Source organism: Podarcis raffonei, chromosome 8, assembly GCF_027172205.1.
Source record: "Podarcis raffonei isolate rPodRaf1 chromosome 8, rPodRaf1.pri, whole genome shotgun sequence".
NCBI lineage: Eukaryota > Metazoa > Chordata > Lepidosauria > Squamata > Lacertidae > Podarcis > Podarcis raffonei.
Genome location: NC_070609.1, coordinates 73137280 through 73155009, shown reverse-complemented (window position 1 = coordinate 73155009; position 17730 = coordinate 73137280). Strand labels below are relative to the sequence as shown.

Below are 17730 nucleotides of genomic sequence, written 5' to 3'. Positions count from 1 at the left end.
ATGCAAAGGAGATGCTTACAGCTCTTGCATCTAGAAGGTTTTAATCTGCAGGGATGGCTTCACTAGGGGATACACTGATTAGCAGGTGCTTTCCATGGATTCATGGAGAGAGTCTCTCCCAGATCTACCTGGAGATGCCAGGGGCGGCGTCGAACCCGGGACCTTCTGCATGCCGGGCAAATGCTCTAACCACTGAGCTACAGCTCATTTTTTTTCTTGACCATTGAGCTCCAGCCCACACAGCTTGGCAAGAGGTGCCTATGTGCCTTCGGACCTTTTCCCAACACGTATGTCTTCTCCCAGTGCCACCGAGACGCTTTGTCTTCTGTGCCTTCCTCGCTCTCGGAGTGACAGCTTGATAATGCACTACAAACTCTTTTAAGACTTCAGCTCCAGGAAGAAGGAGCACAAGGAGGATGGGGAGGAGGGCAGCCAGGGTGCGGGGGGGGGGGAGTGGGCTGGTTGGCTGGATGTGGGGGTGGAGAAAGGGAAGGAAATAATCATCAAGTCAATCCCTCTCTTGCTCTGCATTTTTAGACCCCCATTTTGCTTTTCTCGCCTCCCTTCTCCACCCCCTTATCTCACTGTGTGAAAATTGGGGGGGGGGGTGTTTCCAGAAAAAGACTCTCTCTCATATATATATATATATATATATATATATATATATATATATATATATATGCTGAGAAAGAGCCGATCCACAGAGCTTCATAAAAATGATAAATTGCTTTTAGATATTGGGCAGGAGCGAACGAAAGCTTCTTCTTCTTCTTCGTCTTCTTTATTTATTTGACGATATTAGTCTCTTAGCGCTGTGTATTGTTGCTGTGCATATGAGCTTAAACTCTCTCCAGGCAGCTGAAGCCAGGCGCCCAAGTATTGAAGTGTAAATGAACCGCCGGCAAGCGTGCTGTTTTTCTTTCCTTTTTCCTTTTTTTTAAAAAAAGCATTCCTCTCCCCTTTTATGATTTCTCTTTTCCCACACATTATCTTTTTTTATTCATTTATTTTTTATTTATTTCCGTTCTCCCGCTGTTATGTAGGCCAGACCATTTCCTTAGCTGGGCGCTTTGTCCGTAGAACGCAGCTCTTTGCGTGTGGGTCTGCGATGTCCCTATACAATTATAAATTAAAATATACATATAACTAAATCGGTAACGGGGAGAAATGCATAATAGGGGTGTGTGGGTGTGTGCATTGTGAAGGTGGAGAGGGCACGAGGGGAGCTGTTCTTAACACAGACAAACATTCCAGGGCATTTATGTGTTTTTGACATTTCTGCCCCAGCTCTCCATCCCCCAGGATCCACAAGGCAATGGTGAGAGAGATTTATTTGTTATTTATTGTGTTTATATCCCTGTTTTGTCCGAGGAGCCCAAGGGGCATTGCTCTCCCTCTCCCCATTTAATCCCTCAAACAACCCTGTGAAGTCTGTTAGGCCGAGAGAGGCAGTGACTGACGGCAAGGCCACACCCAGTGAGCTTCATGGCCAAGCAGGAATCTGAACCGTATGATTGATATATATATATATATATATATATATATATATATATATATATATATATGAGAAACATAGTTAAGCAGCAATATTTTTACAAACAAGCAAACAAGCAAAAATCAATCCTCACAGAAGCAGCAATAAATCAACAGAATTATTGAGGGCAATAATTAATTATGCCAATTCTCCTTCCTTTCTTCCTCTATTGATATCCCACCTTTACTCCAAGGAGCTCAGGATGGCATTCCTACTCTTTCCCCAGGTTATCCTGACAACAACCCTGTGAAGTAGGCTGAGAGACAAAGGCTAGCCCATGGGGAGGCAAACTAAGGCCCAGGGGCCGGATGCAGCCCAATCGCCTTCTAGATCCGGCCCACGGATGGCCTGGGAATCAGCGTGTTCTTACATGAGTAGGATGTGTCCTTTTATTTAAAATGCATCTCTGGGTTATTTGTGGGGCCTGCCTGGTGTTTTTACATGAGTAGAATGTGTGCTTTTATTTAAAATCCATATCTGGGTTATTTGTGGGGCATAGGAATTCATTATTATTTTTTCAAAATATAGTCCGGTCCAACACAAGCTCTGAGGGACAGTGGACCGGCCCCCTGCTGAAAAAGTTTCTGACCCCTGGCTAGCCCAAAAGCTTCATGGCTGAGTAGGAATTTTGCTACAAATAGAGAGGGGAAGGGAAGGGAGAGAGAGGAAGAAGTGATTGTAAAAGAAGCGGCAAGGAGAGATGGAAGCACTTGTCAGCTTGGGGAGGTCAAGGGGGTGAAGATCGGAGGAATGGAGAAAGCTGCTTTATACCCAGTCCATCTCGCCCAGTATTGTCTACATAGGCTGGCAGCACCTCTCTGGAACCTTCTGCATGCCAAGCAGAAGGCTTTACCACTGAGTTTTGGCCTTTAACTGTAAGTCAGGTGAGGAAGGAGACAGAAATTACAGCATCACTCTGCTGAACACTTTCCACCTAATGGGTAGACAGCATGAGTGGCAGGACTGTGGGTGTCACGGCGCCACCTCTCCATTAAGCCCGCAGCTCCCTGCCAGGGGGTTGGATTGCAGCCTTAGAGCCTGTGGATCAGGAAATCCTGCCTGAATTGGAGAGGCTCAGCACAATTCATCACATCAAGAGCACAAATCATCACAAAATGTGTGATAAAGGGCTGGCTTTTTACATTTGCAAAAAATGTACTATGGCTTTGTCCATTTAAAGCACATCTCTCCCTTCCCAAAGAATCATGGGAACTGTAGTTCATCCCCAGACCTACAACTCCCAGCACACTTGACAAACTACAGTTCCCAGGATTCTTTGAGAAAGGGAGAAGCATGATTTAAATGTTGTTTAAATGGGCAGTTTGGACGTAATAGGTGTTTGGAGGGGGCCCTTGTGTCTTTAGGCCACTTCCTGCCTCCCTCTTTCTACCCAGAAGGGCCCACATTCTGCACTGAGAGGAAAAAGACTGCAGATCTACGGAAGGTGCCAGAACATCTCCATTTGCGCAACGCTTTCCAAAGCGCAATGACTGCAGCTTAAAAAAAAACCACCTGAAATTTGGTTGTAAGGATGAGTATGTGTGTGCGAGATCAAAGATGCACAGAATCATCTCAGCTAAGAGCAAGTTGCCCAAGGCTGTTGGGGGCCAAATGAGGATTTGCTACCCTGGTGTCCGAGATCTGAGGCTGATGCTTTGGATAACGCCTCTCTTTGGAGGTGACATGAAAAGTCACACGCTACACACACACTGTGTGTGTGTGTGTGTGTGTGTGTGTGTACACTTCTCAGCTTCCCGTACCTGGCATTCCTCCCACCACCACCACCCACCTCCCAAATTAAAAAAGAACAGCCAAGCACCTCTCCTTCATTTGCAATTTAGATGGGGAACTGGCTGGTGCTGGCTCCTCTGATTAGCATGCGTGATAACAAGAATAGTGCATCTCTTATTAGGAAGGCGACCCACCCTCCCGCCACATTCCTAATTGCAATCTGTAATTATTGTGTGTCTATCAAGTTGGTGGTTTTGAGGCTCGAAGCCTTGAAAGTTCCCCTAGAAACTCCATATTTTAAAACAATAATAATAAAAAAAAACAGAATGTTTTAAAGGAGTTTGAATTTATGCAGCAAATATAACAAAAATGAGATCAAAGCAAGCATACAATGAACAAGCATATTTAAAAACAGAAGAGCCAAATTATTACAGTGGTACCTCAGGTTACATACGCTTCAGGTTACATACGCTTCAGGTTACAGACTCCGCTAACCCAGAAATAGTGCTTCAGATTAAGAACTTTAATTAAGATTTAAGAAAGCCGACTTCATAAAACTTAGGGAAGTGCTGGGTGAGATCCCATGGAGAGTAATACTAAAAGGAAAGGGAGTTCATGATGGCTGGGAGTTTGTTAAGAGGGAGATAGTAAAAGCACAACTTCAGGCAATACCAATGAGGCGGAAACATGGAAGGTGCCTAAAGAAGCCAAGGTGGCTATCTAAAGAACTTTTAACTGAGTTAAGATTAAAAAAGGATGTGTACAAAAAAATGGAAAAGGGGGGAAACCACCAAAGAGGAATTCAAACAAATAGCCAGCACGTGTAGACACAAAGTCAGAAAAGCTAAAGCACAGAATGAACTCAGGCTTGCTAGAGAGGTTAAAAGCAACAAAAAAGGCTTTTATGGGTATGTTCGTAGCAAAAGGAAGAACAAAGAAACAGTGGGGTCACTCAGAGGAGAAGATGGTGAAATGCAAACAGGGGACACAGAAAGGACTGAACTCCTCAATGCCTTCTTTGCCTCAGTCTTCTCCGATAAAGAAAACAATGCCCGACCTGAAGAATTTGGAGCAAAGGATTCAGCAGAGGAAACACAGCCCAGAATAACTAAGGAGATAGTACAAGAATACTTGGCTAGTTTAGATGTATTCAAGTCTCCAGGGCCAGATGAACTGCATCCAAGAGTATTAAAAGAACTGGCAGGTGTGATCTCAGAACCACTGGCAGTCATCTTTGAGAATTCCTGGAGAACAGGTGAAGTCCCGGCAGACTGGAGGAGGGCAAATGTTGTCCCTATTTTCAAAAAGGGGAAAAGAGAGGACCCAAATAATTACCGCCCAGTCAGTCTGACATCAATACCAGGGAAGATTCTGGAGCAGATCATTAAGCAAACAGTCTGTGAACACCTAGAAAGGAATGCTGTGATCACCAATAGTCAGCATGGATTTCTGAAAAATAAGTCATGTCAGACTAACCTGATCTCGTTTTTTGACAGAATTACAAGCCTGGTAGATGAAGGGAACGCAGTGGATGTAGCCTACCTTGATTTCAGCAAGGCATTTGACAAGGTGCCCCATGATATTCTTGTAAAGAAGCTGGTAAAATGCGGTCTTGACTTTGCTACCACTCAGTGGATTTGTAACTGGCTGACTGACCGAACCCAAAGGGTGCTCATCAATGGTTCCTCTTCATCCTGGAGAAGAGTGACTAGTGGGGTGCCACAGGGTTCTGTCTTGGGCCCGGTCTTATTCAACATTTTTATCAACGACTTGGATGATGGACTCAAGGGCATCCTGATCAAATTTGCAGATGACACCAAACTGGGAGGGGTGGCTAACACCCCAGAGGACAGGATCACACTTCAAAACGACCTTGACAGATTGGAGAACTGGGCCAAAACAAACAAGATGAATTTTAACAGGGAAAAATGTAAAGTATTGCACTTGGGCAAAAAAAATGAGAGGCACAAATACAAGATGGGTGACACCTGGCTTGAGAGCAGTACATGTGAAAAGGATCTAGGAGTCTTGGTTGACCACAAACTTGACATGAGCCAACAGTGTGACGCGGCAGCTAAAAAAGCCCATGCAATTCTGGGCTGCATCAATAGGAGTATAGCATCTAGATCAAGGGAAGTAATAGTGCCACTGTATTCTGCTCTGGTCAGACCTCACCTGGAGTACTGTGTCCAGTTCTGGGCGCCACAGTTCAAGAAGGACACTGACAAACTGGAACGTGTCCAGAGGAGGGCAACCAAAATGGTCAAAGGCCTGGAAACGATGTCTTATGAGGAACGGCTAAGGGAGCTGGGCATGTTTAGCCTGGAGAAGAGGAGCTTAAGGGGTGATATGATAGCCATGTTCAAATATATAAAAGGATGTCACATAGAGGAGGGAGAAAGGTTGTTTTCTGCTGCTCCAGAGAAGCGGACACGGAGCAATGGATCCAAACTGCAGGAAAGAAGATTCCACCTAAACATTAGGAAGAACTTCCTGACAGTAAGAGCTGTTTGACAGTGGAATTTGCTGCCAAGGAGTGTGGTGGAGTCTCCTTCTTTGGAGGTCTTTAAGCAGAGGCTTGACAACCATATGTCAGGAGTGCTCTGATGGTGTTTCCTGCTTGGCAGGGGGTTGGACTCAATGGCCCTTGTGGTCTCTTCCAACTCTATGATTCTATGATTCTACGATTCTAGGATGAGAACAGAAATTGTGCTTCGGTGGCATGGCGGCAGCAGGAGGCCCCATTAGCTAAAGTGGTGCTTCAGGTTAAGAACAGTTTCAGGTTAAGTACAGACCTCCGGAACGAATTAAGTACTTAACCTGAGGTACCACTGTACATAATAATAATAATAATAATAATAATAATAATAATAATAATATGCCTCTCATCCAACTGGGTTGCCCCAGCCACCTTTGCTCCCAACAAAAAATAGTAAAAGGACAATACAACATCACACTGTGTACTCAGAAATAAAAACAGCAATTCAACAGTTTTGTTTGGAGAACTGCCAGGTATATTGGCTTGAGAGGGCCTCTGCAACCAGGGATTGATTTATGATGTGTCTGTCCTCTCTCTTTTGCTTCGCGGACTTTCAGAAACAAAACAAAGCATGATTTCTTTTTGAAAACAAAACTGTGTGAGGTACCTGCATCCTCCAAGGGACCGTGTGCCAGCAGTGGGCGGGGCCAGGTGCAAAAGGAGGCGGGATTAAGCTAAAGAACGTAAAGCAAAGGATGTGATGCACATCTCTGTGCCGTCTTCTTCCCAGGCAAGTAAGAGGTGTTCATGGTGGGGGGAGTAGCTTGCCAGATTCCCAGAAGCATCTGATTGGCTGCTGTGAGAACAGGATGCTGGACTAGGTGGGCCCTTGACCTGATCCAGAAGGACTCTTCTTATATTCTTAGGGCAAATTCCAGGCAGGCAAAAACACTCCAGATGGCAAGGCTTGTGAGGGGCATGGGCTGGGGGGATTCCTGAGGGCCAAACAGAGCAGTCTTAAGGATCACATTCAGCCATCCCGCCCTGGTCTGAAGTTCTCCTACACTAGGTGTGCTGTACACACATATCTACTAACCTTGCTGCTGACTTTTGCTCCCAAATTGTCTGGTAACCTTAGGCTTGCCGTACATCAGGAGGGAATTTTCCAAATGTGAAGGGAAACCTGGATGTATGGCAACACAATGGAAAAAGCAGCGAAAACAGCTCAAAAAGCTTAAAGTCACTATTTTCGGGGTAGGTTTTGGTGGGTTTTTTGTTTGTTTGTTTTTAAAAGGCTCAACAATTTTGGGGTCTTTGCAGGTGTCAGGAATTTTATTCTTTTAAATATGGCAACCCTAGGTAACCTGTTCCTCAGATTCCGACACTCGCACCCAAAACAATCTGGAAGCAGGCTCAACCCCTCCCCCTGCAGCCTCCCCCACACCTCTGTTTTATTTATTTATTGCACTTATATCCCACCATTTCCTCCAGGGAGCTCAAACTGGCATCCATGGTTCTCCCCGCCCCCCCCCCCCTCATCTCATTCCCACAACAACCCTGAGAAGTAGGTTAGGCTGGCTGGCAGTGACTGGCCGGCCCAATGTCACCGTGGTGGATTTGCACCCCGGTCTCCCAGGTCCTCGGTCTCTCATTCTAGCATCCTGGTTGCTATGCCACTACAGCTCCCCTCCTCGCCAAACACACATTTTATTTGCAAAACTATCTGTGATCAGTAGACTATTTTGATTAATGTTGATTTTATGGCTATATTGAGTTGAGTCACTGGACTTTTTGGGGGGGGGGGTTGCTAATTGAGTTGTTCATTGATTATTGAGCGGAGGCTTCATGCGTTTGGTTATGTTTATCTTGTCATTATCTGCCTCAGGGCACAGAGAGAGAAAAAAGCAGGCATCTGTTCCTAAGCAGATAAATTTGAGAAAAAGCATGCCAAGGAAACTATCTATCTTTTGAGGAAGTGTATAGAGATAACCATCACCTGGAGTGCTAGGATTTAGTAAGGGGGGGGGTCCATTTAGCTTGGTGCTGCCTCCTCCTTTGGGAAAAGCCCATAGCTCCATGGTAGAGCATTGGCTTTGATGCAGAAGATCCAGATTCAGCCTCCAGCATCTTCAGGTAGAGCTGGGAATGTCCCCTTACCTGGAAAATTGAAGGAATGCTGCCAGTCAGTGCAGGCAGTACTGAGCTAGATGGACAAGTGGTGGCCAAAGGGCTCATGGCCTTCCCTCTGGGCATCCTGGCAGCAGGGGAGAGACTCCTGCGTGAAACCCTGGAGAGCCGCTGCCAGTCAGTGTAGACAACACTGAGGTTGGTGGACCAAAGTTCTGATTTAGCATAAGGCAGCTTCCTATGTTCCCGTTTCAATCCTTTATTGAGAGCCATGAGGACTAGAATCGTCCTTTATTTTCAGAGAAAGGGCTGTGGCTCAGCGGTGGATGTAACACGGGACAGGGGGATCTGAGGACGCAGAGTGAGCAGCCCGCCAGTGGCCGCCTTCCATGCTGTGGCTTCCCAGCTCATTTTTCTCAGACTTGGGGGGCTCCTGTGATTCCTGCATGGGACCCTTCCAACCCTACAGAGTCCTATGATTCTGTAGTTCTAGGACTCAGTATAAAACAGCTTCCCACCTTCCTGTTAAGGAAAGGGATGTGGATAAGAGGTAGAGCATCTGTTTTGCATGCAGAAGGTCCCAGGTTCAAGGCTGGGGGTGCATTCTGCAGTGTGCTCTATGATTCTGTAGAGCCAAGCCAGAAAGTGCCACACCTTGAAAATCATTTCCTTAATCCCAAATTGCCATTCTTACCACAATTGCTCCTCTTTCCATCACCTCCCGAGATCTCACTACACCCTGCTGTGATGTAGCATTCGCACAACACATATTAATTCACAAAGCCCTTCATTGACTTTAGTTGCTGTGCCCTCACAACAACTCTGTGAGGAAGGCCAGTGTTTCCATTTCACAGATGCTAAGGTTGAGAGTGACTTCAGGAAGTCCGTGCTCTTAAGCTAGTACTGTACCTTGCGTGTGAGTTTCTGAGATCCCAGTTCATTGTCTACACAGGCTTATTGGCCATAATTTTTTCCAGGCTTTTCCCCCATAGGCATCAGGACTAGAAACTTGAGCTGGAAACACACACCATATTAAAGTTGAGAATCATGCTCAGTTTTCCCTCTTTTGACAAACCAACCCTCATTCATTGCTTAATTATCTTTTTCTTCTTTGCCCTCCCATCCAGTGTGCCGAGGTGTGCTGTGTGGGTTTGGCGCCGTGTGCGAGAGGAGTGCAACGGGCCCCTCCCAGGGACTATGTGTGTGCAAGAAGACCACATGCCCCTCAGTGGTGGCCCCTGTCTGTGGCTCGGATTATTCTACCTACAGCAACGAATGCGAGCTGGAAAAGGCTCAATGCAATCAACAGCGCCGGATCAAAGTCATCAGCAAAGGGGCTTGTGGTGAGTAACTGAGCTGGGCCTTGACTCACTTGGGTCAGGACGAGCCTCCTTGCCTAGCATCTAATTCCCTAGTTCAGGAAGGTTTAGGGTTATGTTTATTAACTGCATACATTGCTTCCTACTGAAGGAAGCAATTTACAAGCAAAGGAAAAAAGATGCTATAATAAAATTGCAAAAACGTTACTAAAAAGAGATTCAACAGTACACTATCCTTTTAAACAGTACAGTGTCCTTTAACTGGTGTTGCACAAGAGGCCAGGAGAACCAAAATGTATTTGATTGGCACCCAAATGACAGGGTTGGTGCCAGGCAGGCCAACCTGGGGAGAGCATTCTGTAGACAGGGAGCCACTGCAGATCAGACCTGTTCTCTTCTCACCACTCTCCAAACCTCTGGGCATGTGTGAACACTGCCACCCTTCTTTAAATCTCACCTCTGTCACTTAACAGGTAGGGTTGCCATATGCCTGGATTTTCCTGGAAATAATACCCGGAATACTGCAGTCGAAAGCAGTGTCTGGGAGGAAATCGGCTAAATGTCGGGGAAAATCTGGATGTATGGCAATCAATGTCAGCTGTGTCATTTTTTGCCAATTTCCCTTAAAAATAGCTCAACAACTTTGGCAAAAAAATAAAGCTGACAGAATTTTCACTTTTTGAAATATGGCAACCCTATTAGCAGGAAGTATGTGAGTGTCAGGGACGCGGGTGGCGCTGTGGGTTAAACCACAGAGCCTAGGACTTGCCGATCAAAAGGTCGGTGGTTCGAATCCCCGCAACGGGGTGAGCTCCCGTTGTTCGGTCCCTGCTCCTGCCAACCTAGCAGTTCGAAAGCACGTCAAAGTGCAAGTAGATAAATAGGTACCGCTCCGGCGGGAAGGTAAACGGCGTTTCCATGCGCTGCTCTGGTTAGCCAGAAGCGGTTTAGTCATGCTGGCCACATGACTCGGAAGCTGTACGCCGGCTCCCTCGGCCAATAAAGCAAGATGAGCGCCGCAACCCCAGAGTCGGCCACGACTGGACCTAATGGTCAGGGGTCCCCTTTAGCTTTATGTGAATGTCTGGTGGGGCGGAAACAGGAAGTGGGTTTCTGGGTGCAGATGAAATGGGTAGTGGGTGCCTGGTGGGGTGCAAACAGGAAGTGAGCTTTAGCTGGAAATGGGAAGTAGGGGGGAAATTGGAAGCAGACATTAGCTGGGGGCAGTCTAGGGAGAATGAGGGTAAAGGAGATCGCCTGATAGCCTGTAGGGATACATGAAAGCTGAGCTGGGGAAGGAGGAGAGGGAAAATTGGGGGCACTTTCTCTCTGAGTCCTGAGTAGAATCCCTCGGCCAAAATTCCTGCTCCCTTTCTTGCCGCCACCCCAGCCTTCTCAATGACAAACAGGCCTGCTTCCTTATGCCTCAGGTCTACCTGCGACAGAAGCACTTTGTGCATGCACACAGAGTCTGATGTGCCTAAGTGTGGCTTGTGCCCCAGAGCAGCTTATTTCCCAGAGAGGCCCGGCCGTAAGTGAGGCTAATGGACCCTCCTTGGTAACATGGCACGCACCAGCTGCTAGCGAAGAATTGTGCAAATGAACACCTCCCCCCACCCCCCAGCCTGCATGTCTCCAAGTAAATTAAGTTGACCTTCCCTCCCTCCATTCTCAGTGCCCTCCCCTGATGAGGATCCCTCTCGGCTCTTTCGATAAATCAGAGCTTCTCGCCTCCCGCTGGGGGCTCTCCTGGAAGCAGGGAAGGGAGGACGATGCGAGTGCCAGAGTGATTTATTTAAAATAATAATGGGGGATTGGGAAAGGAGGAGGGAGGGAGGAGAGTGACAAATGAAAGGGGAGGGGTTGTAAATAAATAATTAAATAAATGAGGCTGTAGCCGGGGCCTATAAATAACATTTGGCCCATCCCGGTCAAATGTAGAGCAGCTTCTTGATGTCTCTTTCCTTCCCTCATTACATTTTGCTCATGGTGCGTTAAGAGATGTCCTGTGGCTGGCACAGTTTGGGGTTTCTTTGGCTTCTGACCACTCCTCCCCCCCCACCATGGGAATGCCGCCTTCAGAAAGACTGCCCAAAAGAGAATGTGGTCTGTAGAAGGTTCCCTGTTCCTGGCCAGGCTCATATAATATAACAAGACTACCGCAAACTCCTTCAAGTCTTTTATCCTCTCCATTTCCTTTTAGTATCAGTCATTTCATATCCCTAACTTCCTGCAAATAACGTTGTACTCAGAGCTATCCATATAAAAGACAATTTAAGCACAGGAGCACAATAGCCGTAACGAATCAAAGTACGCTACCGTATACCTCTGAGAACTCAACAATTACTGCTTAATTTAAAACATTGAAAGTTTAAATGACCACTAAGCATGCTAAGAGGTTACTTTACAATATGCAGTGCCAGTCATGTCAACATTATACCCACATAGAGGCCCCGTCTGCACATTTAAAGCAGTATCATACCACTTTAAACAGCCATGGCTCTTCCCCCCCGAGACTCCTGGGATCTGTAGTTTTTTAAGGGTGCCGAGATTTATTAGGTGATGGCCCCATTCCCCTCACAGAACTACAATTCCTAGAATGGCTTGACGATCCCTCTTCCCAGGGAACTCTGGGAACTGTAGTTCTGTAAGGTCTGTTTCCCACCATTTGGTGGGGATTCCCACCAAACATTATCATTTATTATTTCAGCAATAACCACATCCATCTCTAAGCAGTGTACAAAAAACCCCAATGCAATAAGACTAAAAAATGAAATATAACTATAAAATGAGAATTCAGTTTAAAAGCCTTCGGGGGGGGAGTCTTCAATAACTGTTGGAAGTTCAACAGGGAGATGAGGCCTCTCTGGCTTCAGCTGGAAGGGGGTTCCATAAAATTGGACCCCCAATACTGAACCCACAGGAAACCACTGACAGTGACTCCCCTGAAGACCTTAGTGATCTGGCAAGGATATAAGGGATCAAGTGGTCCCTGAGATATCCTGGACCCAAGTTGTTAAGCACCATTCCTAAGCAACATCTCCCCCACCATGCACACTTGCCAAACATTGCACCTCCCATCAGTTCCCTTGTTCAGTCATGCTTTTGCATGCTCATCAGTCCAGGCCCTGCGCCTCCTCTTCTTTCCCCAGGTTCGAAGGACCCCTGCGCAGAGGTGACCTGCAGCTTTGGAAGCACCTGTGCCCGCTCCACGGATGGGCTGTCAGCTAAGTGCATCTGCCCGTCTTCATGCAGCGGCGTGCCTGAGAATGTGGTGTGCGGCAGTGACGGCAAGGACTACCGCAGCGAGTGCCACCTCAACAGGCACGCCTGCGACAAGCAAGAGAACCTTTTCAAGAAGTTTGACGGGCCTTGTGGTGAGTTTTCTGGGGCTTCCGGCTGCCTCGCTGTTCTCTCTTTGGCCCTCCAGATGTTGCTGGGCTGCCACACCCATCTTCCCTCAGGCTGCTGCTCCCATTTTCCCTCAATGCTGGCTGAGGCTAATGCGAGTTCCCCACCTGTGTTTCAGTGCCTTAATAAAAGCCAGAGCAGCCACTCATGCAGAGGCACAGCAGAGAACCTCCTTTCTAAATGGTGCTCCCATCTCACCTTTAATCTAGGGATGGGGAAACTATGGGCCTTCCAGTATCGTTGGATTATGACTCCCAGCATCCCTGACCATTGGCCATGCAGGCTGGGGCTGATGGGAGTTGGAGTCCAGCAAACATGCAGTGAGCAACTGCTTGCCCACCTCTGCTTTAGAGCAGTGTTTTCCAAACTTGGGTCTCCACCTGTTTCTGGACTACAATTCCCATCATCCCTGACTACTGCTCCTGCTAGCTAGGGATGATGGGAGTCGTAGTCCAAAAAACAGCTGGAGGCCCAAGTTTGGGAAGCACCTTCCCACAACCTTGGTTCCCTAGATGGTTTGGGACTACATTTCCCATCATCTCCATACCATCTGGGAGTGGTAGGAGTTGCAGTCCAACCATACCTGGGGACTCAAAAGTTTGGGAAAGGCTGTCTTAGTATGAAAGTACTGTGAGGCTGTGCATAGCTAAAAGCTGAAACAAAAATGCTTTGTACATTCTCAAGGGAATTGTTTTCTGCTTTGTTTTTCCCCACTCGGGTAAAACAGCCTCTTGCCCAAGTACCCACCAAAATTTGTAACCAGCTTCAGTCGTGCTCTGCTGTGTGTTTTTGAGGTTAAAGAGTCCTCTCTCTCCCAACCCACTATATACATGTGTGGCTCTTCTAGTCTCCATGGTGATGTGTTAATCCTCCATCATCCCTTTTGGGTTTCTCTCTCTCTCTGGAGGGGCAGGATAGGAATGTAGATATTTCAGAGTCTTCAGATTTTATTTTATTTTTCAGAACTTGTGGGTTATGTTTGTTAGGAAATAATGCCCTTTTGTGCATATGTGTTGAATCAAGTTGGTTCCTCCCAGGTATTAGCTGGGCGCTGAAAATGCCCCTGTGGAGAGACAGAGAAGCAGGATTAGCCAATAAGTAGTCCTGTATCTTCGGTGTTTCTATAAAAGTGCCCAAGGGGTGAATGGAAGGCGATTTTGATAAACCCGGATTAGGTGGGAGGGAGCTGGAAGGCCAAGGATCTCCACCTGTGCTCAGATACCTGGGGTGTGTGAGAGATGGCTGCTCATGCACATTGGTTCTGCACATCTCCTTTCGACATGGCCCATGTCCTGGCCACCAGGAAAGTCTGTCCTTTCTAAGTGGTCAGTATCCTTCCGGGACCCTTGACTCACCTTTCTTGCACCCTGCAATAAGTCTGTAGGTGTAAACTCTTGCAAGGCTCTCTAGCCTCCAGCAAGTGGGTAGATTTCCATGGAGAATCATGGAGATCTATCAGGTAGCCATTGAGGGGATGTTTTTCTGAAACTGTGTGTGTGATGCGGTGTTGTGAGTTATGCCCATCCTATCATGGCTCCCCCCACCCAAAGAATCATGGGCACCATCACTTTTCAAGGGTGCTGAGATTAGGACCCCCCCCATTCCCATTGCAGAGCTACAGTTCTGAGTGGTGTAACAGTCAGTCCTTTTCCCAGGGAACTCTGGGAATTGTAGCTCTGGAAAGGGGAATAGAGCACCACCCATCCACCAGCACTTGTGCCAGGGAAAGACCCCCATCCTGAGACCCTAGAGAACTGCTTTCACTTCTACAGTGTTGGACTAGATAAATCAAAGGCAACTTCTGTGGAGAAACTATATCTGCAGTGTTGAGTCCCTAGCTCAGTGCTAGACAAGCAGTGTTACACACCGAAAGTCCCAGATTCAATTCCTGGGATGGTTGCAAGCTTTTTCCATACGCTCACATCATTCCTCACCTACTTTTTCCCAGACCCTTGCAAGAGCACCCACAACGACATGAACAGAGTTTGCCGGGTCAACCCTCGCACTCGGCGTGCTGAGCTCCTGCTCCGGCCTGAGAGCTGCCCGCTGAAGCGGGATCCAGTGTGTAGCGATGAGGGGGTAACCTATGACAACGACTGTGTCATGCTGAGGTCGGGCGCCATTCGGGGGATCGAGATCCAGAAAGTGCGGTCAGGACAGTGCCTGCTTCAGGGTAAGAGAGTCTAAATTCCAAGTTGTTACAGGTCTACGTGAAGGGTGTCTGAAACAAAAACCTCTAGGGACAGATTTCCGCAGTTGGAGGGGGTGGCCAGCACTGGAAAGGCCCCGTCCTTAGAATGAATCGCGATAGGTTTCATTTACATTTCCCCATACAAAAGTATTGGGACCGTTTTCTTCTTGAGGAGAAAAGCAAGTCTCCTGTAGGCAGTGAGGAGGAAAATGGTTGAAGGGGCAAAACAAATCAATAGAATCAGAACCCTCTTGCTTCTGACGTGACTTGTCGGCGTTCATGCTCTGTGGAAGATGGTAGAGAATGCTCAAAGCACCCAAACGTCATCCAGTGTTTCTCGCTGGTCAGAATGCATATTCTCCACTTGGAGACTTTGCACATTCACAGGCCAATGTGTACAATACACCACAAAATGTGACTTAGAGATTTTGCTCACCAACCAGTTTCTGCAGTACTCTGTTCACCATTTTAATATGCACATCTTTCTCCACAATGGCTTGAGATCTGTGCAGGGGCTGGTTCCTAGGCACCTTCTCCTTTCAACTGCCATTGATCCAGACATGTGTGTATGTGTGTGTATATGTATATGTATAAGTATATATTTATACACACACACACAGCCTAGCCACAGTGGTCAATACATTGGTAACCCTCAAGACTCGATTACCATAATGCACTGTATGTCAGGCTGCCCTTGTGTCTGGCCAGGAAGATGCAATTAGTGTAGAATGTGGTGGCCAGATAGTTTACTGGCAGCATGTCACTTCGCTGCTGAGAGGGCTGCAGTGGTTGCCAATTTGTTGCTGGACCAGGTTTGAAATTCCTGTGTTAATTCACAAAGACTTAAAAAACTTGGAACCAGAGTACCTTCAAGACCACCTAATTCCTTATGCTCTACTGCAATAGCTGAGGGAACCATTGGCAGTCCCACGCATGCCCCTGAGGGTCAGCTGGCTTTTATCGGGGGCTGGGGCTTTAGTTCTGCCAGCCCTGCCCTGTGGGACTCCTTGCAACCAGAGGTTCTGCAGGAGCTTCCTGTGAAAACCATATTATTCAAGATGGGCCTTTCAAACCTGAGATGCTTTGCCACTTGCTCTTACTGACGTTTTTGATGTTTCTGTTGCATTTTTAGCCTGTACACCTCCTTGTGATATTTTGCACAGAAGTGTGGTTTATAAATATTCAAATAAATAAAATATATTGTAACACGAGAGAGCTCTCAGTTTGCAAAATGCCTATCATTTATTCATCCTGGGCCTCAGGATTTACTCTGTCACGGAATTATAGAATCATAGAGTTGGAAGGAACCAAAGGGCCCATCTAGCCCAGCCCTCTTCAATAATCAATAACGGAAGGGACAGATTGGATGTGCCTCTTAATTTAAAGTGGCTACTGACCCACCCTCCAGTGCTGCTCCTGAATTTCACTGCTTTCTCCTGCCCGGTTCTTTTCCAGACAAGTGCAAGGACGAGTGTCGCTTTAACGGCGTGTGCCTGAACCGCCGGGGGGCTGCCCGCTGCTCGTGCGAGCGTATCGCTTGTGATGGCTCCTACCGGCCTCTCTGTGGCAGGGACAGCCGGACCTACGCCAACGACTGCGAGCGGCAGAAAGCTGAGTGCCAGCAAAGAGCCGCCATCCCGGTCAAGCACCAGGGCCCTTGTGGTAAGTGGTGCGAAACTGCTGGGGGCGACAGCTTCTCCCTGTCTCCCTAGCTGTTGAGAGTGGAAGAGGCCCAAGCCCTTCTCTCTCCCTGTATCATCCGTTTGATGAGTCCCCGCGAACCCAATTTTCAAAGGTAAGTCGCTGCTCGTTTTGCCATTTTAATGGGCCACTGGTGGCAGGTCTGATCTGCCGGCTCATCTCCTCTGAAGTGGTTGTGGCCCTGCGCCTGCTCTGTTCCTTCTGGCTAAGGTTGTCTTGGGATTTTGCCTTCCGGTCATCTCCTTCCTTTGCTCGCTCCCTCTCTGTAATGGGGAATGTTTGAATAACGGTGTCTGGAGTGTTCAGTCCATGTCTCCCTCCCACCCAGCCTTCCTCCCTTCCATCTGTCTGTCCATCCGTTTGTGACGTCCACCCGCCAACTCGCTCTGCCTGCCATGCCATTCAGAAGCAGCTCCCATTGCTGTCCTTTTGCACCACAGGTGATTCCTTTTCCCCCAGGTAACGCCACTTCGGGGCAGCTCCCACAATGCTCTCCACACCTTTTGCCTTCTCCCCATCTCCATTCTGCCCTACAAACCTTTCTCAGTTTACAGGTGTGATCTGTAGGCCATGCTTCTCGCCTTCGTCTTTTCTTGTCTGTCTCAAATCTGTCGAGAGGGAGAGAGCCTGATACACGTGAAACAGGTATTGATTTCCCTAGAGTAGACTTGCAGTTCTGAAGTGAGCAGGCCCAACAGAGCCCCTTGGGGGAGGGAGTGCCAAAGTTGTGAGGCCACCACTGAGAAGAGCCCGTCGTCCCAGCTGCCCAACAGGATTGACTCCAGGGATTGACTCACTGGCCCTATCAAAGGGGCAGGGAAGAGCTGGTGGGAACTTCAGTTAAGACAAAGCCTAGCAAGGAGAAGGTGCTGGCAAGGAATTTGAGGGGAGGAAAGTCCACAGGGTGAGGAGGCCTCAGACTATATCCAACAAGGAACTGCTGGAGTGTACTCCATGAGGGACTGATATTTGATGTAACACCCTGTCCCCCAGAAACAGCAGCAAACTGAACAACCCAGCAGTTGTGGCTGTTTGTAAGCACAGAATTCTGTGTCTGTCCCTTTGGAAAGGAGTGGGGAGAGTATCCACCTGTATCTTCAGCATCATTTTCAGACCTCACAGTTTCCTCCTCCTAGGAAGGGGAGAGAGCTGAGGAGTGGGAAGCCTGTCTCTTCACACACACCCCAAAAAACCCACCCCGTGGGAGTCATGATGTTGTTAGCAAAGCCCAGGGATT

At 47.6% G+C, this 17730-nt stretch overlaps 1 protein-coding gene across 7 annotated transcripts in view; it reads left to right on the top strand.

Annotated features, from left to right (window-relative positions):
* Nucleotides 1-17730, top strand: part of AGRN (agrin) — a 241442-nt gene that overhangs the window by 140600 nt on the left and 83112 nt on the right. For all 7 annotated transcript variants that reach the window (XM_053400804.1, XM_053400803.1, XM_053400805.1 and 4 more), the window contains 4 exons: nucleotides 8999-9214; nucleotides 12343-12567; nucleotides 14550-14774; nucleotides 16248-16454. In XM_053400804.1, the coding sequence (XP_053256779.1) occupies nucleotides 8999-9214; nucleotides 12343-12567; nucleotides 14550-14774; nucleotides 16248-16454 (873 nt within the window). The remainder of the gene's footprint in view (nucleotides 1-8998; nucleotides 9215-12342; nucleotides 12568-14549; nucleotides 14775-16247; nucleotides 16455-17730) is intronic.